Here is a 24671-nt window from a genome sequence, read left to right on the forward strand (position 1 = left end):
CCCACTGGGGAAAAAGACTGAGAGGTTGAGCTCTACTGCATTTGTTTACCTCTTTTCTCTGTGTTCTGTTTCAGTGGATAAATCAATGGTGCTCTGCTTTGAACAAGCCGTTCTTCAACACTGTTCACAGATTTTCAGAGCGAAGGCTGTAGCCAGGGCCATAACACAGCTGGATTTGTTGAGGATTTATGGGTGGTGACTAAGGAAGCTGTGGTCTGGGGACATGGTCTTAACAGTGAGTAGATTGCAGCTTTCCATCCTGAGGGAAGTGCATTGTTTCTTGGAAGCATGGCTCACTGAGACACTTAGCAAGGGTTCAAAGGTACAGCTTTTTCCAGAACTGAAACACAGTCTCTGCACTAGAAAACGTATGTGTTGTCTTACGCTAAAATTGTAACAGGAAACTGACTGGCAGAAACTCAAGCATTGGCTCTTGAGATTATTTAACATTTAGGGTATTTTTCTTTTTAAAAATTGGCACAATAGTTAATTAGCACACCAATTGCTAAAAATTGGCATATTTAATGGAAATGTTAGTAGATAATTTTTCCAAGGTGTCATATTGGGGCAAAGCTTATACCCTCCCACCATACTTTCAGCCCCTTAGGCTTCATGATGGCTCTTTTTCTCTCAGTAATGGTACTAACCCATTTTAGTTTCTACATCTACATTTTCATTGTCATTGGAGTAGCAAGCAGTGGCAAGAGAAGCCTGTTGCCTGTGCAGCTCCATTGTGGAGAGACAGACGGTGCTGCCGGAATATGTCATTGGCTTGCTTTTCCTCTGGAGAAGAAGCACAGTACCTGAGTCATGCACAGATATAGTCAAGGTTATAATTTCCTTTTGATGCATCTGTATAGCTCCCATTAGTGTTAGCATGAAAAGAAAAATGAGCTCCTTATTTCATGTGTCTTAAAGTTAAATTATCATTTTTTTTGTTAACACATTTGTGGCTATGGTCTCTGTATAAAGGGATTTAACTATTTTAACCCCTCATTTTGAAGAAGAAACCATGCTATTCCCAATGATAACATAATCTTAAAACATACAAATTGTAAATTCAGTGTTGCCTTTCATCGAGTAGGATTTCAAGTGCATTATGAACTACATACATGTATACATTATATCCCTGACTCAGTTTTGGCTGTATTTTGGTGGTGGTGATAATAGTCCCCCAATTTGAGGATAATCTCTACCATGGTTCTTTGATTTGTTTTGAGGTGATTTAAGAGCTCAATCCTTGAGCTTCAGATCTGCCCACAGAAATTGAAAGTCTTTCTGCAGGGGAGAGTAGGCTGTGGGCTATGATTTCTCCTCTTTTCCTTCTTCTGCTCACTCTTTTCTGCTTTGAGGGTGAGATGCTTTACCTGAAAGCAGGCTGCCACTTGACTGAGGTTGAAGTGCCATTGGAGTTGATTAATAGCCAGCTGCTCCCAGTTCTTGACATCAGTGTCTGTTTTCCTGAGATATGCCTTCAATGTGTCCTTGTAACATTTCCTCTTCTGCTGTGAGATCTCAGGCCGCAACTAATCTGGGAATAGGGTACTTGTTTTCGGAATTGAGTTGGGCATCCACACACAATGTCCAGTCCAGCAAAATTGGTGTTTGAGGTTCAGTGATTCAGTGCTGGTAATATTGGCTTCAGCAAGGATCCTAGTGTTCGTGTGGCAAGCCTCCCATTTGAAGCAAAGGATTGTACAAAGGCCTCATTGGTGATATCTCTCCAGGCTCTTAAGATGACAGTGGTAGGTCACCCTTGTTTGGCATCCATAAAGGACAGTGGGGATGATGACTGCATTGTAGACCTGGATCTTGGTGCTGTTCTAGAGATCATAATCAATAAAAAAAAAAAACATGTCAAAGCAATATCCCAAAGGAAGTACTTTTGCACCAGATCCTGTGTGGATCCCCTCATCAATGTTCGATCTCTTGAGAAAGGTGGCTACCGAGGTGATCAGCGCCTATGCCCTGATACTCAGTGCTGAAATCCCTGTGTAACTTGGGTTTGAAAACTAAGAAATTATGAAACCATCCCCTCTAACTGATTCATTTCTATGACCTATTTTGTCCATAATGATTTTTCCAGAAGTCCACAGGCCTTTTTGATAAGGTTTTTATTATGACATTTGTTAAGCCCTGAAAATTTTGTTGTTTTTTTTTGTTTTTAAAGGAAATTATTTTATAAAGGAATCTTCCCTATAAAGGGGTTGGGAGTGCTAAAGACATCATCCATTAAGCATATCATATAAAAGCTAAACAGACTATGGTAACTAAAGGATAGTACTACTGTAAAAAGCAAGCAGGGAGGAGACGCTCAAAACAAAGTCAACTAGAGATTAGAATGAACACTTTTGAATAATGGAAAGAGGGGTGTGTAGGTCCTGGGAAAATAAGATGCTCATGCTAGTGGCACCAGGGACACTCGCACTTAAGATGCACATCTGTTTGTTGGGACAAGATTCTAAGGGCACTTAATACACATGTGAGGAGCCTGCTCTGATGTGCTGGGAATCCAGTGCGTTGGAGCAGTCTCTATTATTTGAGTCTCCTGGAGCACATAAATTGATGCACTCTGGCAGCCTCATGCGTCACATTGTCAGCAGCACAGCATGCCTCTGCGCTGAGAAAATGGTGGCAATGTGCTTTGAAATAAAATATGGTCAATGCGCTTTAGTCCAAAGCGCACTGCTGCCATTTTCTCAGCATGGAGGTGTGCTGTGTGACCGACACACGTGATCCCAATGTGACACCAGGCAATTTTAATTACCACGTTTCACTAATTAAAACTGCCCAGCACTGCATTGGGAGCACATGTAAAAATGCCCTAAGAGAATCAGTTCCCATCTCTTTAGCACTTTAACAAGCTTGTCTTAAAACAGTTGCTACATTGTAACACTTTCTAATCTGTTGTGTGAAAATATTCTTCCCCATATTTCCAGAATGTGGACTTTTTTTTAGCTTTGTTTCTTCTTAAGAAGTAGAAACTTACTTGATTTTGCTTTATTGCACTTGAAATAATTCCTGTAGATTTCTTTTCCTGTTGCTGTGTCAAACTGTCTGGTGGAATGGGAAGTAGACTTTGTAGTAAAAGAAAAGTAAGAAGAATAATACTCTTAAAATATGGTGCAGATGTTCATGCTAAGACTCTTTTTGTATTAATGTGTTTCTCTGCATGCCAAATGTGCCTAGGAAGAGATCATTTTCCAAGGAATTCTTAGGGAAAATAATAAATAGACCTATTAATTTGGTGATGAGAGGTAAATTGTTACGTTAAGTGTCTGTGGAATTAGTCCCCAGTGGAGTTTGTAGACTTGCATAATGAGGAGTTTGAAGAAGGAAAGATTGATTCTAAATGTCTATCTGGAGACTTGGAAAACATTTAGAGCAAGCCAAATGAGTTGCAGCTCCAACATAAGCACACAGGTTTTTATTTTTAACACATCTTCCACTATTACATATGTTCAGCTTGTGAGCTTTCCCACACAAAGAGAAAATAGATTCATAGATTCATAGATGTTAGGATCGGAAGGGACCTCAATAGATCATCGAGTCCGACCCCCTGCATAAGTAGGAAAGAGTGCTGGGTCTAGATGACCCCAGCTAGATACTCATCTAACCTCCTCTTGAAGACCCCCAGGGTAGGGGAGAGCACCACCTCCCTTGGGAGCCCATTCCAGACCTTGTCCACTCAAACTGTGAAAAAGTTCTTCCTAATGTCCAATCTAAATCTGCTGTCTGCTAGCTTGTGGCCATTATTTCTTGTAAGCCCCGGGGGCGCCTTGGTGAATAAATACTCACCAATTCCCTTCTGTGCCCCCGTGATGAACTTATAGGCAGCCACAAGGTTGCGCCTCAACCTTCTCTTGCGGAGGCTGAAAAGGTCCAGTTTCTCTAGTCTCTCCTTGTAGGGCTTGGTCTGCAGGCCCTTAACCATACAAGTGGCCCTTCTCTGGACCCTCTCCAGGTTATCCGCGTCCTTCTTGAAGTGTGGCGCCCAGAACTGCACGCAGTACTCCAACTGCGGTCTGACCAGCGCCCGATAGAGGGGAAGTATCACCTCCTTGGACCTATTCATCATCTGCTGATGCACGATAAAGTGCCATTGGCTTTTTTGATGGCTTTGTCACACTGCCGACTCATGTTCATCTTGGAGTCCACTAGGACTCCAAGATCCCTTTCCACTTCTGTGCCACCCAGCAGGTCATTTCCTAGGCTGTAGGTGTGCTGGACATTTTTCCTCCCTAGGTGCAGCACTTTGCATTTCTCCTTGTTGAACTGCATCCTGTTGTTTTCTGCCCACTTGTCCAACCTGTCCAGGTCTGCTTGCAGCTGTTCCCTGCCCTCTGGCGTGTCCACATCTCCCCATAGCTTTGTGTCATCTGCAAACTTGGACAGAGTACATTGAAAATAGTACACTGAAAATAGTACAGTACATGAGGATAGTATTGCTGTAAAATATACAGAGCAATTACCTACTGAGGCTCAGGTCTAGCAGATCTGAGCTCTAAGCTGTCTGTGTTAGTGAGCCAAACAAGAATCTTCCTCCAATGGTAGAGGAGCTCTTTGCCAACTCTTGGGGCAGAACCACTCTAAATTGTTGATTAGTAGTATTGTGTGGAGGGTCCAGGTAGGATGAATGCGGGTGGAAAATGAGTATTAATTTGTTAGGATCATAAAACCACTATGTCTTTCCCTGTTTAATACATGTAGCTGTTTCTGCTCAGGTGACCCCAGTAGTGGATTGTTGTAGATAGAGGCACGGGCAGTGCTTGCAGCATGCAGCACAATTATACCTTATTAAATGTATATCATTCATCATTGCCTACTAAAAAGGGTTAGGTTGTATACAGCAGCTAATTCAATTTTTTAATTTTGGAAACTATAAAAATTGTGTAGTACCTAATGTTACTGCTTCCACCTCCTCTTCTGATAATTAACATGTAAATAGCTTCTAATATTATCTCAGAAGCGTAGGTGAAATGTGTGGAAGACACTGGGCACATATACATGTGCATTAATGTGCTTTAGTTAATGCGCATTAAATCTAGTACATTTGGGCACTTTTACAGGTGCTCTCGGGGTGGGGGAAAGGCAGCGCTTTAATTAGAGTGGCTCTAAGAGCTGTGCTAATTAAAGAGCCACTATGTCTTATATATCAGCATCCTCATGCTTAAAAATAGCTACAGGGGCTCTTGAACTAAACCTTGTTCAACAGCACCATTTTTAAGTGCAGGGATGCTGCTACACGAGACAGAGACTGCTGGAGTGTGGTAATTGCCATGCTCTAGCGGACTTGCTCCAGTGCACTGGAATGCCAGTGCATTGAAGCAGTCTCCGTGCTTGGATATAGGCGCCCTCCATTGTGAGGTACTAAGAGAATGCGTATTAGCCTGTCTTAATGTGCATTAACTAAAGAGTACATTTTTTAAGTGATGCTTAATGCTCATTAACAAAATAGCACATTTTTTTAGTGGTGCTTTAATTCATATTAAAATAGGCTAATGCACAGTAAAGCACACATGTAGACATGCCCATTGAGTTTCAAATAGTTTTTACTAGCTTATTTTTTTAAGTGAAAGGGAACTTATGTTTATCATAATTGTAGATTTGCTTATCATTGAGGTGGGGAGCTTCAAATATGAGTGCTTGTTAAGTTTTATTGAGAGCTTGATTCTTCAGTTTTGATGTTGTAAAAATGTTGTAAGTGGCTTCGTGGAAATCAGTGAAATTATTGACTAATTAGCTTCACAGTAAGGTGTCACAGTCTACACACACACATTAGGGTGCAGTAAATTAATTAACTCTGCTGTAGGATAGTACTGTCATGAACAGTACTATATGCCGGCATATTGTGCTGGAGTTTATTGCTCCTGGGTGCTATGTTTGCACATGAACCTGGGACCACAGCATGTTGTGCCAGGTCAGAGCAGCCCTGGCTAGCAGGGTCCAAGGGTTCAGCCTGTCAGCCTGGGGCTGCTCTGACCCATCTCAGCATGCTGCGAAGTGGCCAGCTGGGGACAAGGGTGCTTCAGTGCAGGGCCAGCCAGGAGGCAACCCCACACTAAAGCACCCTTATGCCACAGCCAGCCCCATTACCATCTACATGTGTGTTGCTGTGAAGTAAATAACTCTGCCACAGGATAGTGCTTGTGTTGACAAGTACTAACCTCCAGCAGAGTTAGTTTATTTTGTCCTAATATCATTGCACGCGTCGATGCTGAGACCCTACTGCAGAGCTAATTAGTCAGCTCCGCAGTAAACATCTTGTGTAGATGTTCCCACAGTGTATTCCACATGAAGTTGCTGAATACAATACAAGCCCTTACAAAAATGTATGTTTTTCCTCCCCTCTCCTTCCCATGCACAAGTTGTTTAAGAACCACCTATCTTTCTTTGAAGAAACATAGATCCCTGAAAATAGACACTTGAAGTGAATGTCCTGGTCTGTGCCCAGCACCAACAAGCAGGTATGCAAGTGGTTTAAAGTTACAGGGGCTTAATTACTCGGAAGATGAGACTGTTTACTTGATAGTTAAGTGTAGGCACCCAACTTTAAAAATACGTTATATTTTTGTAGGCTTTTATATATCTACTTCCTATTTTACTATTAACTTGAATTACAGTGCTTCTAGAGAGCACTGAGTCAGCTGTATGCTTTATTCAAGATTAACATTCAGAAGAAAACAAATATAATCCTCAGTGAAAGGTCCTTATCCAGAGGCAGGCAAAATATGGCCCGGAGGCTGGATCAGGCCCACCAGCAGATTGCATCTGGCCCGCAGGGCTCCTCCGTAAATCAAAAGAATTATTATGGGGCTGAGCCCTCGGTTGCCCCTCTGAAAGCTGCCACCTCCGTACAGGAGGCTGCTAAGCTACCAACCCACGCCCCAGCATGGTCTGACCCACCCCCATCCCCAAGGTTGGGCATGTGGTGGAGACAAGAAGCTTCATCCTGGCAGAGGCTTTTGTCTGGCTGCCCCATGGCAGTTTCCCAGTCCTCCATCCCTACGAGAATAGAAATTTAGGTAAGGGCCCCACCAGGCTCAGGGCCAGGGACTTCCATTGGAATGGAGGGGGTCTGGAGCATGAGGACCTGTGTGCTATGGGGCTAGGCTGGGCTGGCCCCATGTGCTGCCACCACATGTGGCCAGGGACTTGAGCAGGAGCATAGGAGCTGCACACTATGGGGCCAGGTAAGGCTGGCCCTGCACCCTGCCACCATGTGTGGCTGGCAACTCGGGTGGGAACGCTATGGGGACGGGTGGGACTGGCCCCACATGGTGCCATCACATGTGGCCAGTGGGTGGAAATGCACACTATGGGACTGGGTCAGGCTGTTCCCACTCATTGCTGCCACATGTAGCTGGGGACTTGGGCAGGCGAGCTGGTCGCACTCCCTGTGGCCACAGAGACTGCATGCTGTGAGGCCGGGCAGGGCTGGCCCCACACGCTGCCAGCACATGTAGCTCTAGGGACTTGAGTGGGAGCACGGGAACTGCGTACTGTGGGGCTGGGCTGGCTCCACATGCTGCCACCATGTGCAGCTGGGTACTCAGCTGGAAGCATGGGAGCTGCATGCTATGGGGTTGGGCAGGGCTGGCCCCTCATGCTACCACCACATGCAGCCAGGGACTTGGGTGGGAGCTATGTGTTATGGGGCTGTGTGGAGCTGGCCCAATAAGATGCCACCACATGCAGCTCAGGGGACTTGGGTAGGAGCACAGGACCTGTGTGCTATGGGGCGAGGCAGTGCTGGCCCTGTTTGCTACCACCACATGCAGCTCTGGGGACTTGCACTCCAGGGACTCTGAGGATTCACACACCCCCATACCCTCCCCCACATCCCACTCCCCAACCACACACCCACACATACACTGTCCTACAGCCCCCACACATACTCTGCCACCCCACCATACCCACACATACACCCACCCCACCACACCTGCCACCCTTCCCAACACCTACACACCCCAGCCACCATACCCACACCCTCCACACACCACCTCCTATGCCACCACACACGTGCACCCACTCCCCAATCATCCCCTCCCCACATATACCCCCTTACCCTCCCACGCATACAGTGTACAAGAATAAGACTGTATTTTGAGCTATTATGTGATTACTTCTATATATACTATGCAATCGCACACAAATCAGTGCATTTTAAAAAAATAAAATTAAAATATGTTATAGTAGATGTTTGATTTTTTTTTTTTTTTTTGTTATATAATTTGTTGGGTTTTTTTGGTTCTAAGATGGCAACTCCCCCCCTTCCCCCCAAAAGGAGTACTTCTGGAGGAAGGGGAGGGACTTCAGTTGGCCCAGGGATTAGGGTTGGGGCACCTGTCAAGGGGCAGGGCTACCTTTGCAGCCCTCAATAGCTCACCAAAACTCATTAAGTGACCCTCCAGACGAAATAATTGTCCATCCTTGTCTTAATCCTTCTCTGATATCTTAATCTTTGTAGCTAGATCAAAATGGTTGTCAAAATACGTATTTTAGTCTAAGGTGTGCATAGGAACATGTATGAATAGCTCTGGTTTTATATTTCAGTATTAGCTTAGTTAGCCTTAATATATATTCCTATATACTATAAACTGGAAAATACTTATGTACATATAATGTAAATGATGTAAAATTTCAGCACAAAACAGGGTCTCATCTGATGAACATTTAGGTATGGGAATAACTTTGCCCGAGTTGAACCACTTGCCTAAATGTTTGTGTAGTTGAGGATTTGTACCATATAAAGTGTCAGACAGTGTTGACATTAGACTTTTAAAATGACATACATGTACTTCTTCAGTTTTATGTTAGAGGATGCTTATAGCCATTGTGCCTCATCATTAATCCATATTTAAAGAAAGGAAGTTACTTTCTCTGTCCCATTTTACTGGCCCTTAAAAGAATAGATTCTGCTAGTTATCTTTTCACTTGGATTTTGTGTGTCAATATCAACAGTTGCTATAACGTCCTTCCAGCAACAGTGAACCAAAAGAGCACTTTTGTTTCTGAACACATTGCTTTTCCATGCTTTTAAAGACTACCTTGTGAGGGATGGGCAGAGGGGGGAGAGCTGTTGGTGGTGGTTTTACATTAGAATGCAAAATCTTGACACCCTTATTTTTGCTGAAGACCTTTTTGCAGCACTGGAGAGTTACACTAGAAGGGACATCAAAATTTTCAGCCACAGTGGGCACATCTGTACATGCACATTTACTGCGTAGTAACCAAAATTACTGCACAGTATGGGCACGCATCTACATGTGCATGTCCGTATTGCACGGTAAATATGGCGCCTTACACTGACTTGTGTGTAAATTTGATACCTGTGTCATGCACGTATCAAATTTACACCCTGTTAGTTACTGCAGAGTTAAGCACATGTAGATGCCTTACTGCACAATAACACTGTATGTGTGGACTGATGTGGGACTAACTTTAGTCTCATGTCACTCCACACACAACGTTAATGCACTTTAACACCTAGATTCGTAGATGTTTGGGTCGGAAGGGACCTCAATAGATCATCATGTCCGATCCCCTGCATAAGCAGGAAAGAGTGCTGGGTCTAGATGACCCCAGCTAGATACTCGTCTAACCTCCTCTTGAAGACCCCCAGGGTAGGGGAAAGCACCACCTCCCTTGGGAGCCCGTTCCAGACCTTGGCCACTCGAACTGTGAAGAAGTTCTTCCTAATGTCCAGTCTAAATCTGCTCTCTGCTAGCTTGTGGCCATTGTTTCTTGTAACCCCCGGGGGCGCCTTGGTGAATAAATACTCACCAATTCCCTTCTGTGCCCCCGTGATGAACTTATAGGCAGCCACAAGGTCGCCTCTCAACCTTCTCTTGCGGAGGCTGAAAAGGTCCAGTTTCTCTAGTCTCTCCTCGTAGGGCTTGGTGTGCAGGCCCTTGACCATACGAGTTGCCCTTCGCTGTACCCTCTCCAGGTTATCCGCATCCTTCTTGAAGTGCGGCGCCCAGAATTGCACGCAGTACTCCAACTGCGGTCTGACCAGTGCCCGATAGAGGGGAAGTATTACCTCCCTGGACCTATTCGTCATGCATCTGCTGATGCACGATAAAGTGCCATTGGCTTTTCTGATGGCTTCGTCACGCTGCCGGCTCATGTTCATCTTGGAGTCCACTAGGACTCCAAGATCCCTTTCCACCTCTGTGCCACCCAGCAGGTCATTCCCTAGGCTGTAGGTGTGCTGGACATTTTTCCTCCCTAGGTGCAGCACTTTGCATTTCTCCTTGTTGAACTGCATCCTGTTGTTTTCTGCCCACTTGTGCAATCTATCCAGGTCTGCCTGCAGCTGTTCCCTGCCCTCCGGCGTGTCCACTTCTCCCCATAGCTTTGTGTCATCTGCAAACTTGGACAGAGTACATTTGACTCCCTTGTCCAAGTCGCTGATGAAGACATTAAAGAGTATCGGTCCAAGGACCGAACCCTGCGGGACCCCAATGCCCACACCCTTCCAGGTCGAGACCGACCCATCTACCACGACTCTTTGGGTGCGACCCTTTAGCCAATTCGCCACCCACTGGACTGTGCAGTCATTCACATCACAGCCTCTTAACTTGTTCACCAGTATAGGGTGGGATACCGTATCGAAGGCCTTCCTGAAGTCTAAGTATCTGACATCCACCCCTCCTCCTGTGTCCAGGCGTTTCATAACCTGGTCATAGAAAGAGACTAGGTACATGTAGGTGCCAGCATGGATGACTGGTGCCCCCTGAGGCGGTGGGGGGGGCACCCGCAGAAGCCACTGGCAGCAGGGACGGGGCTGGCAAGGACCTGCAGAAGCTGCTGGCAGCGTTGGCGGTGGGGGGTGGCATGTGCCCCCCCTACCATTCGCCTATGGGTGCTGGCCTTTTTCTGCTTACTGTGCAGTCAGTGTAAGCTGGTGTAAATGCATGTGTAGACACACTCAGCGAGTTGCAACTTTCCCAGCCTCAGCTGAGAGGGGAGTAAACAACGAGTCAGACTATTTAAAAGTTTGGGAGGAGTTTTTTTTCTGTTTAAATGGAATTAAACAATATGGTCTGACTCAACATCCCCTTTCCCTAGTTGAAGCATGGAGAAGTCACAGTTCACATAGTTATTTTGAATTTTAAGAAAATGGTCTTTTTGGAAAGTTGGAGGATAAGGGAAAACTTTGAAGTTGTTCTTGTTATAGTATAAAAGATCAGTCAAACACGAGCAGTATTTTTTTCTTCTGCCATTAAATATAAAACTAACTAGTGCCTGAGCCTGTTAATTCCACCCCTACAGATTCAAAGCAGTCCAGTTAGAAATTCTCTTCTCTCATCCTTGTCCGTCTCTATTCACTGTTTTTTTTTCTTGTTTCTCTCTCATCCTTTCTATATTCTATTTTTAGTCCAGAAAGGATCATACAACTTTATTCCTGTATATGTTTTTTGGCTCTCATTATTGCTTTGCATGAGCTACCAGGTCCAAGCAAACACACTAGTTTTCTCTTGTTTTTTAAAGTTGTAGGGATACTAGATTTTATAATTAATGTTAGTAAGGTAAAACATTTTCAGATAAAGATTATTTATTTTTGAGTACCCTTTGTGGACCATTTTAATAGTATTGCTTCCTAATAGAATGTGTTTGCAGGGTACCCATATACAGTGATTCTGCTTAGTATAGAGGAAATCTTTGATGCATGTTTGTCAGTGTACAATTTTTTCTACAATAAAAAGTAATATCATATGTTATTTTGTATTGTGTGAATTAGTAAGTGTGAGGGGGATGGACGGCAGGGGAAAAGCTTTGTTTTCACCAAACTGCACTTTGATTATTTTAGTTATTTCAGCATTCTACTAGTGTACTAATAATGACCATTTTTGTTACAGGCAAACTGAATGTAAGCTGGATCCACCTGCTGTTACATATGCAACATATCGGGGTTCTGCACGGATTAGGCAGCTACTAAAGAACCAAGGAGAACAAATAAGGGAGAAAAGTACTGAGAGCAAAAATAATTTCACTGTGATTGAAAACGGAGAAATCCAGACTTCCATCCCTCAAAACTCACCATCCACCGTAAAAACAGAAACTTCAGACCATGTATTAAAAGAAAATCAAACTGATCACGCTAAAGACAGCAAAGATGATGGTAGAACAAACCCTTTTGTGGTTAAAATAGAACAGAAGAAAACTGGTGCTGTTAAGGATGTCTTGGACAGCAGTGTACATGGAATAACTGCAGCCAAGCTTGCCTGTCCCACTGAAATGGACCCCAGCAGGAATCACATTGGAGAATTAGATCTGTTAGTTTCTTTAAATTCTGCACCAGTTTCTGACACATTCAGTGCTCATCAAACTCATTTGTTAGCTGGAGTGCTGTCATCCAGGAGTAACACTGAGCTCCCAGCCAACACTAATTCCCAGGCTGCAGACTCTGATAAAAAGACTTCTGCAAACAAATTGGTTGAAAAGGGAGAAATAACATTAGAAGAAATAAAAACTCAGTTTCAATCAGAAAATGAAGCCATATTTAGCTTCAAAGGCAGAAATTCTTGTGATCAAATTTCTAATAAGGAATCTAAGGAGATATTGCAAAATGACTGTGAGCTTTCACCTAAACCAAAGAAAGAGCCAATTGATAAAGAAGAGGGTGAATGTTCCTGTCATAATCAGATTGATAATCAGTCAGAGCCAAAATTGGATGAGCAGGTATCTCATTCCAGTAGTACTATCTTTCAATACCAAGTATTTAAGCATGCAGAAAATGCAAATAAAGATGGTGGTCAAAAGATGTGCACCATACAAACTGAAGTGGAAGCTGAAGAAGGGCAGAAAACCTCGCAATTTTTTCCTGCTAGTCTTGATTTACCTTTAAACCAACAGACATCTACAGGAAAGTTATTGGAGGCTTTGCATGATGTACAATCAAACAGGGGTAATCTGTCTGCTTCGGGGCCATCTGATGAATGTGCTCAAGATTCAGACTTGGACAGGAGGGACCGTATCAATGAGTTCAGTAAGTCCAAGATTCCAGTGCTAGCACAAAATGATCTCTCAGTGACTTTTGAGGGTAGTCCCAGGGATATAACCACAGAGAACACTTCCAAGCCTTCTTTTGAATCTCAGGGTTTTGAAACAACTAAAGTTCTGCCTGAATTTGCAGAGGTAAATATTGCTCGCACATCTCCACCAGTCCTTGAACGTGAAACTGTGAAAGCTGATACGACACCTTTCTTAGAATCTGAAGATGCTAACTTTGGCAAGAACAACACACCTACCCCTTCAGTTCTTGAGGCAGATGGCCATTCAGTTAATGATTGTTCATCAAACTATGCATATGAAGATGAAACCATGACTAAAATAATCACTTCACAAGATTTTACCTCAAACATTTCCTCCCCTGATCTTGAATATGAAAAGAACAAGCCCCTTAGATGTGCAGAGATGAGCCTCCCCCACCATGTACCTCCTGGCAGAATGGTTAATTGTACTATCCCTTCCCTTAAAATGGATGAAGTCACTCTTGGTAAAATAGCAGTTTCATCTGCAGAGTACAACATGACCAAGAGTGTTCCTCAGACCCACGAAACTAGAGAGAATAGAATAGATTATCTTGTTTCTGCTGATCCTAAAACTGCAAGTTCTTGTACAACCATGAGCTCTCCTGCTGCCTCTCAAGAAGACTACTTCACTAGGTTTTTTCCTCATGCTCCTAAATCTGCAGAGATCAGCTTTTTTCAGGTTTCTTATCCAGCCCTGGAGCCTGGACAAAGTACCTTGACCAGCCATTCTTCTCTCTCTGAAGACAGCATTGTGAGGATGCCTGCTACATGTGCAAATAGTAATAAATCTAAGCTGGCAGCTGCTATAGGTAATTGTACTGATGCCAGTCAGGGCACAATACCTTTTCCTGTCTCTAAATCTGAACATGTTGGAATTGCCACATTATCTGTTCTATCTGAAGGGGCTGCTGATTCCACATGTGCTTTTCCTGCTGCTAAGCCTGGAGGTAATTCACCTGAGGTGGTGTCGTCTTTTTTAAAAAATGCACCTCCAATTATTTCTGATGCTTCTGAAAGTGCAATGGTCAACATAACCAAGATTTCACTTTGCTCTGAAGATATCAAGGCTAAGTCTATATCTCCCTTCCTGGAACCTGATGCCATTACGGGTAAACTTGACCCTTCTGTTCCTAAATCAGAAGATTTTTGCATTTCCAAGCCTGCTTTTCCTGTTCTGAGGTCTAAGGAAACCTTCACGCTTCCTCCCACTACCTCTGAAACAACAGATGTTTTGGACAAGAATCATTTCCCCATCATTAAGTTTGAAGGTATCAGTGGCAAGATTTCTTCTCAACATGCAAAGTCTGATGAAGCAGATAATGTACTTCATGCACAGAGGTTTAAAGATGCTTGGTCAGCCAAGCCCCTAACATCAAGTAGCCCTCCTTTGGAATCCGTGGAAGTGGTGTCCAATGCAGAATATGAAAAGGATGTGAACAGAACTCCTGTAGAGCATGGGGATCTTTACAATCCTCCTCCTTCTGTATCCAAGAACCTTACTAAAATGAATGATGAACCCACTGTTTCATGTACAGAATCGAACACTCTGAGTTCTGGAGGAATATTAAAAGATGCAGAAATGTGGAAGCAGTTGGATGCTGAATCTCGGGATGCTACCATTTTGTTTAAAAAAGCTGAGGAAATTGTTCATGCCATTTTGCACTTTGCCATAGAAGAAATAAGATCAAAACAAGCAGCTGGTGTTCACCAGGATTGTTTAACAAAGCTAGGCTTTCTAAAAGAACAGATAACTGGAAAGATACAATTGGAAGGCCAGGAAGGCCAGTCAGCAAAGCAATCATTAAGACATTTTAATGAGAGCTGTACACAAAGTTCATCTGAAGCGAAAGGCAAAGAAACAGTTGATACAAGTACCCAAGATGAAAAGATGCTGTTTAACCTCACTGATAAAATTAACCTGCATAGTTCAATAGTACTAAAAGCAAAAGAAATAATTGATGAAGCTATATACTCGGCCAAACAAAAACTGATGTCAAATCAGTGTGAGAGTGCTAAAAGTGGGAGCCTTCCTAAAAGTACTGTACTTCAACCTAAGACTGAAATCTTACAATCTCTAAATGCTGCTAAAGGTTTAGCAGAGAAAGCACAAGAAGTAATTGATGGTCCCTTGGGTTTAAATCAAACAGGCAAGGGAGTGACCCAAAATGTAACCAGGGACAGTGAAAAAGCAGGCTGCTATTCAGTTCCTTCATCTCTAAGCAATAAAGAAAATAGGAATGTTGAGGCTATAGAAAGGGAAATGGTATCAAATCATGTCGGTTTATGTCAGAAGATTGGTCTTCTGCCTTCCAATGACTTACCAAGGCTTGAATCTGACCTTGCAATAATTGATAAAGCTCAAAACACTAATACATTCTGTGACAGTAATCTTATGACAGAGACGTATAACAAAACTTGCATTTGGACAATTAATGACATGTCAAAGGAGACTACACATGCATATAATAGAGATCCTGTGAGGATTGAAGAGAAATTGCTACTAATAAGTTCAAAAGGTTTATGCAATGATACAAGTATGTCCAAATGTACCTCAATACCAAACTTGAATTTTAATTCATCACCCTTACTACATGATGGGGAGCACAGAGACATACGCAGCAAATCCAAAGATGAAAGGGGTCATTCAGTTCTGTCTGAAACTAGTGTAGGAAAATGCCTGCCTGAACCCTGTGGCAAAGGGGAGGCAGCTTCTGTATTTGCACAGGAAAAAATAACCAGCATGCATTCAAAAGTTGACAGTACAGCAGGAAAAATAGAAGAGGTAATTGAGGTCCCACAAGATAAAAATAGATTAAATATACAATTCGGTGCATCTGAATCATCTGTAATTAAGAACATCGAAGGGAAAACTTTTATCAGCTCAGACTTTGCCCTTGCAGACGACAGTCTGAAATTGGCCCTAAGGATGGATCAAGACATTCAGAGAGAGTGTGCACTTCAAAAGATCCTGAATCATGACAGTGACACTGAGGGAGCAACAGACTCCTTAGCCTTTACTGCACAAGAGGAACAGCAGGAAAGCAGTTCTTCCTTTACTATATGGACTGAAGGTGCTCTTCAGGATGAAAACCAGCATGGTTCCATAGATGAAAAGCAAACTCACTTGCTCTCTCCTACTGATCTACCCTTGGATCATATTCAGCATCAGCTAACATGTGAAACAGCCAAGAACAACAGTGAGCCTGTCTATGAAAAAGACAATAAATTAAACAATGCATTTGATAACTGTACTTCAGATACATTTGTGGCGGTGGAGGCTAAGCGATATAGAGTTTACCCCTTCTCCTTGTCTCCCATATATGAAGATGATAGCTCACAAGAAGACCTACTGTCCACCGATGCTTCTCCTGGAGGACATTCTACTGGTGCATCACAAGACAGTGCATGCCACTCATCTGTATTGTCTCTCCTCCAGTCAGTTTCTGAGCGCTTAAAATATAGCGATCAGTTCAGTGAGGAGGAGGAGGAAGAAGAGGAGGAGGAAGAATCTTCTTATGAAGAAAACATAATGGATGTTCAGAAAGAAGAATGTATTTTCAGTCAACAAACAGGGAATCTGAACACCTCAAATGACACAGAAAGATCTCCAATTTCCAAACCGTTATTTTGTCTTTCAAAACAGCCACTTGGCTCTGAGCAGCAGTCAGAGTCGTTTTCAGACCCTTCTCCCCCCAGTCCAGTGGGTTCTACACAGTTTCTACAGCAGGTTGATGTTGATAATAAGCCTCACTCTAGGAGTGTTTATTATCAATATTTCAAGACAGCCAGCAATTATCCATCTAATAAGGAAGTCAAATTTGGAAGTATCCTGCGGGAAACTTTGCTGCCTAAGGATCATTGGTGGCAAAATAACAATTCACCAAAGCTGGGAGCTTTTCCACAGGTAAGATGTCTCTTGTCGTTATATAACAGTAATTACCAAAATGATGAACTGAGATGTAATTACCATCTTTTTTAAAACCATAATGAATGGTCTGATTTCATTTTTTTTTTTTTTAATTTTAGGGCATAATATATGCCTGTGATTACTGACAATTAAGTTCTCTAATTAAAAGTTTAAAAAATAAATAAAACACTTTGTTTTAAGGATCAGCTCATAACCATAGAAGGGAGCCCAAAGCTTCTAAAATTAAAACAGCAAATAAACAGAAAATGTTTTTAGTAGTAGCTGTATATTTGCTTTTCTTTTTAATTACATTTAAACATGAAGATCAGGGGGGCAAGGCTCAAAGAGTTTAAGGAGGTGGTGAACAGAATTGTTCGTAGGTGAAAAAACTGATTTCCTTCCCCCTCCCCCCCCCCCCCCCCCAGCTTTTTAAGGTTATTGGAGCTTTTGTTATTGGAAAATATAGTTTGTTGGTTAGTGGGTCCTCCCATTCTTGTATAACAAAAACTTTTATACATTCCCATTTAGTTGTTTCAATAAAATAGCCATCCAGTTTTAGTTTATTTATGGAGACATCAGGTGGGAAGTCTGAAGTATTTTGTAATATTTGGAAACAACGGAGGGTCTGGGAGAAAGTGTGTCAACCCAAAGAAGCAATGTCCTTGTGTGATCAGTGTTTTTATTTCTAGTTAAGATGTATAGTTTTCTGGCCTAAACTAGAAGGCCAAAAAACTAGGATGTAGTTGTGGGGGAGGGGAAGTAGTTGTCTGGGTGCTGACTTCATGAAAACTTTCTTCAGCTAGCAGTTCTTTTTGGAGGACTGTTTGACCTACTGCAAGAAAATGCCAAAGCCAGCTTTGAATAATAGTGAGGCAAGTATTGGTTGCCATTACTAATTATAGTAGCATGTTTTAAAGGAATAATTGGTTTAAAATAGTGAGCCTGCACTTTGTACTCCTATTGTCATTTTTAATAGCTATTTCCCACCTCTTTTTAATTTCAGAATCTGATTGACAGGAAGAACCTCAAGTGCAATCCAAGATCAGGAAAGGCAAGTATAACATTTTCACTGCATGAGCTATTATGGAACATGGACTAAATTACAATAAATGTTTCAGAGTGGTAAAAACTTTTATTGGAGGCACTAATGTTATATCACATCTGGGTGTGTCTATGCAGTATATGCCTGCACATGCTAAATATGATTTAGAGTTGTAAAAAAATAAATCCTAGTCTTTGGAAAACCTGCTTCATTTCTGTGTCTGATGCTATTAGTTCAGTAGGGGAAAATGTGCTAGAATATTGTATACAAAACTGCATCCTCTAAAGCAAAAAATAGAAACTTGATGCATCCATTGAGGTGTTCTTCACTTATATGCATTGTACTTTGTTTCAGATGATTATTTATGATGTTCATGGGGACAAAAGTAAACGAGAGATTTATCGAGATGTACTAGATGCCACATCCTGGACTCTTTCAGTGGGAGCATTGCTTAGAATTATTAGAGGATGGTAAGAAATTATTATACCTTATTTAAACAGCTTCTTCTTAAAGGGGAAATGTGTTGCCTTGTACCTCTGTCTGCTATTTGTGATATACATGTAGTTTGCAAGATACCATCTCCTCATTTGACAGTTACAGCAAAGTTTACAAGCGAAAAAAACCCTGTTAAACTTTTTTTTAGTATGACAGCTATTTCCTATGTTGGGAACTAGTTTAAAGAGAGAAAAGTTTCTCGTTTTTTGGAACCGAGACTAAGTTCAAATATTTGTCTAGCATGTAAAACCTAGCATGCTAATTTGGTATGTCACCATATCCACTATTAGAAGTGTACATCTGCTAGAAGTGGGTTTTTTCACAGTTGAATGTAATTAACAAAGAGCTGTGAGAAACAAGTTGCAAGACACATGCACTCAGCTGTTGTTTGAAATATGACATTAAAAGGAGCATAGAAGTGGGGTAACCTAGACTGTATTAATCTTTCTATAATTCATTTGTAAAACTTATAATTTACAATGAGATGCTATGAAAAGATGAGGCTGGGAACCTATTGATAGTTTTATAGAGCATAGAGTTTAATGGGTGGAGGAACAGACTTCTTAAAGTAAGGTCATCTTGTCACTTATTTCCTGCAACTAATAAAGCTGCATGATAATATTCATACAATGAAAAATTAGTCTATACATTCTTTCCTGCATTTGTTAGTTCTCGGTGTTATTAACTGTTTGCTATTGGAGCATGTTTTACCATTACCTTGTATCTTGATGAGTAGGATGCACATTAATCTGTCATTCATTTTATCTGTACCTAGGAAAATACAGCATTTATCTTTTTCATTTGTTTTTGGCTGTCAGATTTCTGCGTGATGATTTTTTTTTTTTTTAACCATCTTTTTTGTCCTATTTTTTCTTTCTAAGATATACAAATATGTTTTAGACAGACCTATAACTCTGAGAAGAAATGTCTGCTTTAAAGTATAAACACTCCTATTTTTAACAAGAGGAATATGAATAGTTAAAGACAGTGCATAAAGGGACTGACACTTGGCTTCTTGGAAAGAGCTGTCCATGAAATTTTCTAAGTCTGAGTGTTTTACAGTTGTGGTTCTTTTAAGTATAATAGTTACAACTGTGTTAATGGTTTTGTTAATACAGCTGGATTTTATATGAGAAACCAAGATTTCAAGGCCAGAAATGTGTGCTGGAGGAAGGAGAACTGGTGTTGGATCGCATTTGGGATCTTTGTGGCATAAAACACCATCCTAGAAACCTTGCACTTGGTTCTATCAGACACGTAACAAAGGTATAGATTTTACTGATAAGTGCAGAATATAAAATGTAAATTTAACAACAATAGTTTTGATATTTTTTTTAAAGAATAGACACCATGTATTTGTTGTATATTTCTTGTCTTATTCTCTTCAGAGGAAAGGTCAGACTATTCAGATTTGCTCCAAAGTTTTGACAGCTTCTCTGTACCTTTTTGAAACCTTCTGACTCCAGGCTTTTTCCTCCTTCTATTTCCCAATCGAAGATGCCTTCAGTTTCTACTTTCCTCTAAACCCTTCCTTCTTTTTATCTTCCTTTTGAAAGTAATAAGCATAGTCCATACTCTCTTCCCTGGCAACAGCCCTTAACCTGCCTTAGTGAATCCCGTTCTTTATTAGACATTCAATTTAATGCGCGATTAATTTTAATGCATGAGTATGAATTCTGATTCTTGGTTATAAAAGTTCTCCTGTTTAGTCTTGGAACAATCCATAATTGGCTTATCGAATCAGCCTTATGGAACCTAGTATATGAAGTTCTTGAGTATATAAACCAGATATTTTCTAAAAAATTATGCCCTACAACCTTCCCATATAACTTCTTTTCATAGTTACTGGAATACTCTATAACTCACAAATGAATATAAATGCAGCTGTCTTTTAAGAATAAAATAGATAAGATGGGTAGAAAGCATGAGGGCGTGTGATATGTAGTAAAGTCAGTCACTTTTGAGTAGATGTAAACAAGGTTTCATATCTAAAAATCAAATACAGGAAGAGAAATGCAGTTATAATGCTCAAAAAATCCCTACCAATTTTGGCTAAGGCTGTATTCCCAAGCTTGATTCTCTTTAGAATCTTCCTGCTGCAAGACCTGCTCTGTTCCAGTATGTCTCTGAAGAAGAAGCACCCCAGAGAAAGGAGTTATATATCTTGGTTTGGAATTAATTCACCTGCCAGTATGACCATTGTGAAGCAGTAATTGTTATTCCTAATCTTTATAAATAGTTCTGGTACCCAAATCAATGTTGCATCCTAAGAACTGTTACCTTACTCCAGTTTCTTTCGCCTATGAGATGCAAAAGTGGTAAGTCTGCATAGTATGCTTATTCCAGTTATTCTGGTGGATAGTAAGTTTCATTCCAGGCCACATACAAATGCTCTGTTCCTACTGGGAGAATCGCTATTCTGGAAGAAAACAAAAGTGTACAGACATTCGCACTCTTTCTCTTGCACTAAAAAACCCAGGAGAAGCTGGTCCCAGGAGAGTTTCTCCTGGAAGAATGAACATTGTACACTTTTTTCCCAGCTTAACTCCTCCCAGGGAACAGTAGGGGGAAAGACGACTCTTTCATAAGACCAGGTTCACCCTAGTCTGGAGAAGGTGCATGGGGAGGGGCAGCTGGTCCAACCCCTTCCACAGACTGAGGGGAGAGGGGAGGAGAGAAGAGGAATAACCTCCAGCTTCCCCTGGCCAGTTCCTCACACTCTGGGGACTCTGGTGTGAGAAGGACACAGGGGGCTTTGTGGTGCTGCTCCATCCACTCAGCTCTGAGGCACCAGGAGCCAAGAAGAGGCAACAGTGCTGCAAGCCTGCTGCCTGCTTCTCACACTAGAGTCCCAAGAGTGAGAAGCAGGCTGGGTTCTTTGCCTTGCTGCTTCACTTTCCTCCCAGACCAGTCCTAGAGGTGAGGGGAGTAGCAACCAGTGCTCCCTGCCTCTTCTCCAAACTAGGAAGTCCCTGGTTGCAGAAAGAGCCAGGGAGCTTTGCCATCCTTGCCAGCTTCCTCTTGTCCCCTGCACCTGCCAGTTGGATGACAGGGGTAGCAGTTTACAAGCTGGTGGGGCTGGGGACCATGCTTGGAATGGTACTCCCCAGGATAGTGGGGCAAAGCACCCACCTACTCCACACACCAGAGTGCCAGGTATGTAAAGCAGGCAGGGGTTTTGTTGTAGGGTCAGTCCACTTGGTTCCTGGTGCCCAGGAGTCAAGCAGAGAAAGCAGCTCTGCTTCCTGCCTGCTTCTCACACCAAAGTCCCCAAAGTAAGAAGCCAGGGGAGGAGGTTGCCCCACTGTTCCCTCTGCTCTACTCCCTGATACCAATTGCAGAGTGGAGGAGCAGCCAGTTCCTGCTCCCCACCAACTCGCCAGACTGGGGTCCTTAGTTGAGGGAACAGGCAGGGGGTTTACCTCGCTTCTTTCCTCCCTTCCCAAACTGGTCCAGGAGGGGAAGGGAGTAGTGTCAGCTGTTCATCTTCCTGGAGCAGCTGTTACTGTTCTCTGTCTCTTCTCCTGACTAGGCACTGCCTGGCTTGGAGCATGGGCTGGTGCTTTGTCCCAGTGCTCTGTCCACTCTGCTCCTAGACACTAGGAGTGAAGTGGAGGAGGCGACTCTTTGCCCATTCCCAGATCTCAATCTGGGGGAAGGGTGTGAGTAGTCTTTCCCTCCTATCCCCCACCCCCCTGGGGAGAAGGCAAGAAGGGCAGAGGAGAGAGGGTAGCTGCAGCTGAACATCTGGAAGATACCTCTCCTGGAAAGATTTCTACCAGTGGAAATTTTTGAGGCATTTCAACTGGTAGAAATGAATGCCTGTTCATTGTCTCAGTTAATCTATACGTGATTTGTTACTAGGCCTGTGCGAAGTGGCCAGTATTTGCTTCGGATTTGGTGATTCAGATCGCTGTCCTGAATCAGTTCAGCCAGATCTACGGCCAAATCAGCTGAATCTTTGAATCGCTCGGGCCCCATCCCCTGCCCGCTCTCAATGGCTGCCCCCCCGCCCCCTCTGGCCCCAGCTCCTGGCTCTTTGGAAAAAAAAGCCCGTACTCATCGGTTCCTGCCAGGCTAGGGGGCGATCCCCGCTGCCCCCTGCTGCTCCATGTCACCTGGATGGCTCTGTCACAAGCTGCCAGAAGCCCCGCAGCTGCTGCAGCAGCCAGTGAGGCCAGTGTTTTTTTGTTTTTTGGGTTTTTTTAAAGGGCCAGGAGCTGGGGCAGGCAGAGCAGTCATGGGTTGTGCAGCTTGTAACAGAGCCTTCCACGTGGCATGGGGCAGCGGGGATCGCCCTCCCCTCCTCCCCCCTCGCCTGGCAGCACGTGGTGAATCCGGGCTTTTTTTTTTAAAAATAACCGGGAGCTTGGGTGGGTAGGGCAGCCATACAGGGGACTGTCAGGGGTCGAGGGGCTCGCGAGGGCCAGGGGAGCAGGCAGGGATGGGGCCTGGTGTGGGTCCCCCATGGTCCCCTTCTCTAGCCTCCCCTCCCCTGCCCCCTACTTACCGGGTCCAGGTCTGGACCCCAGTCCGGGTCCGGCTCCCTGCTACAGCCAGCAGGGACTGCCTGAATTGCCGAAGCTTTCCAAATATTTTCCGAATCGATTTGGAGAATTTCGAATTGATTCAGACCTTTTAATTGGTCCTCTGATTTGATTCGGATTTGGAGATTCGTCCACCAAATCAGGCCAAATCTCTTCCGAATCAAATCGGCATCCGAAGCTTTGCACAGCCCTGTTTGTTACTTGCATACCAAACTTATTGTCATTGTATATTGCTTTCTAGAATTTTCTAATCCTAGGTCTCTAGTTAGAAATAACTATTAAATTCATATATAATCTGGGAAGAGAAATAGTTTCCTCAGTAAATTTTGGGGGCTTTAAAGGCTCAATTTGGACTCAGAAAAGTTAGCGAAACTCCTGCAAAATTTGAATATATCTGCATCCAGAAATCAAAATGGAAAACAAAGCAGCCTTAAGAATCAAGACAATAAAGCTAAGTATAATGCATTCATTATTGTGCACTGAATGAGCAATGTTTACTAGATCTTGTGATTCACAAAGATTTGGCATTCCTGTTGTTTAGCACAGCATTCTAAAAGTTCATGTGATAAGAGCCCTTTATTATGAATATAGTTGCTTGTATTAAAATATGGAAGTGTTTTATTGAAATTGCTGTTTCTTAATCTCTGCTGGCTTGTAAATCATTTTAAAACTGATTATATTTTTTTCACCAGTAAGACAGAAGTATAATAGCTATTCACTGATTGTAAACAACTTCAGTCTGATTTAAAAATAAAAAAAAAATGTTCAAAGGAGGTCAGCTGAGTATATGACAAATAAGAATGTGGAACTTAATTCAGTTAGCTAAAAAACCTAATGCTAAGTGGCAATGTTATAAAACAGAATATAAACTACAATTACCAAAGGCTAATACTGAAGACAGCAATGAATTTACACAAATTCAACACTAATAAAACAAAGGTCTATGACTTAACAATTACCCGCAAACACAAGGAACCAAACTTCAGCCTGGGAGCCCTCTTCCAGCTCTGTGTTCCTGGGATTGAAAGAGAATGAATGCATCTTGGGTATAAGACAGAAAGTGTCTTATAGAGATGCACACTATAACTAAATCAGAGATGCATAAGCTTTTGTGAGCTGGAACTCACTCCATCAGATGCTCTGAAAGGAGCAGTATATAGAATGGAGAGAGTGATTTGGATACAAAAGGCAGGCAGAGGAGGAAGGCAGAAGGGAGGAGGGGGGTTGGTGCTGGAAGAGGTAAGCAAGCAAAGAACACATAGGAATAAAGTGGGGGGTCAGAAAATGTAATCCACTAACATGACTAACTACCTCTCTCTGCTTTGGGGTATGAGAAAAAACCTTTGGATAGGAAAGTCACTGGTAAGTTACATCAGAATTGCTAGAAATGTTTAAACTTTAACAAGCCTTTTCTACCCTTCCATTGTCTAGCTCATTTTTGTTGACCATAGGTTAAAAACACGTTTTTAATTATTAACATTTTTACGTGCTAGTCCCCAAGTGCTTGAGCAATCACTTCTTGCTTAGCAGTCATGCTTGGCTAGAGCAGCTCTCATCTCAGTCTTGATATTTATGCAGAACTGGCTAGGTGCACAGATTCCTTAGGGTACCTTTCCTGATTCAGAAGACAAATCATT

At 42.6% G+C, this 24671-nt stretch overlaps 1 protein-coding gene and 1 long non-coding RNA gene across 2 annotated transcripts in view; one reads left to right on the forward strand and one right to left on the reverse strand.

The window, feature by feature from the left end:
• CRYBG3 (crystallin beta-gamma domain containing 3) overlaps positions 1 to 24671 on the forward strand; it is a 155092-nt gene that overhangs the window by 48908 nt on the left and 81513 nt on the right. Inside the window, exons 4-7 of the mRNA XM_059720590.1 lie at positions 11868 to 16947; positions 17954 to 18001; positions 18347 to 18462; positions 19606 to 19753. Of these exons, the coding sequence (XP_059576573.1) occupies positions 11868 to 16947; positions 17954 to 18001; positions 18347 to 18462; positions 19606 to 19753 (5392 nt within the window). The remainder of the gene's footprint in view (positions 1 to 11867; positions 16948 to 17953; positions 18002 to 18346; positions 18463 to 19605; positions 19754 to 24671) is intronic.
• LOC109280366 (uncharacterized) lies at positions 507 to 24080 on the reverse strand. The gene is made up of 2 exons (XR_009459028.1): positions 23994 to 24080; positions 507 to 1823 (listed from the first exon to the last, which is right to left on the reverse strand). It is a non-coding gene; the product is annotated as an uncharacterized LOC109280366 (long non-coding RNA).

This window comes from Alligator mississippiensis, chromosome 1, assembly GCF_030867095.1.
Source record: "Alligator mississippiensis isolate rAllMis1 chromosome 1, rAllMis1, whole genome shotgun sequence".
Classification (NCBI taxonomy): Eukaryota; Metazoa; Chordata; order Crocodylia; family Alligatoridae; genus Alligator; species Alligator mississippiensis.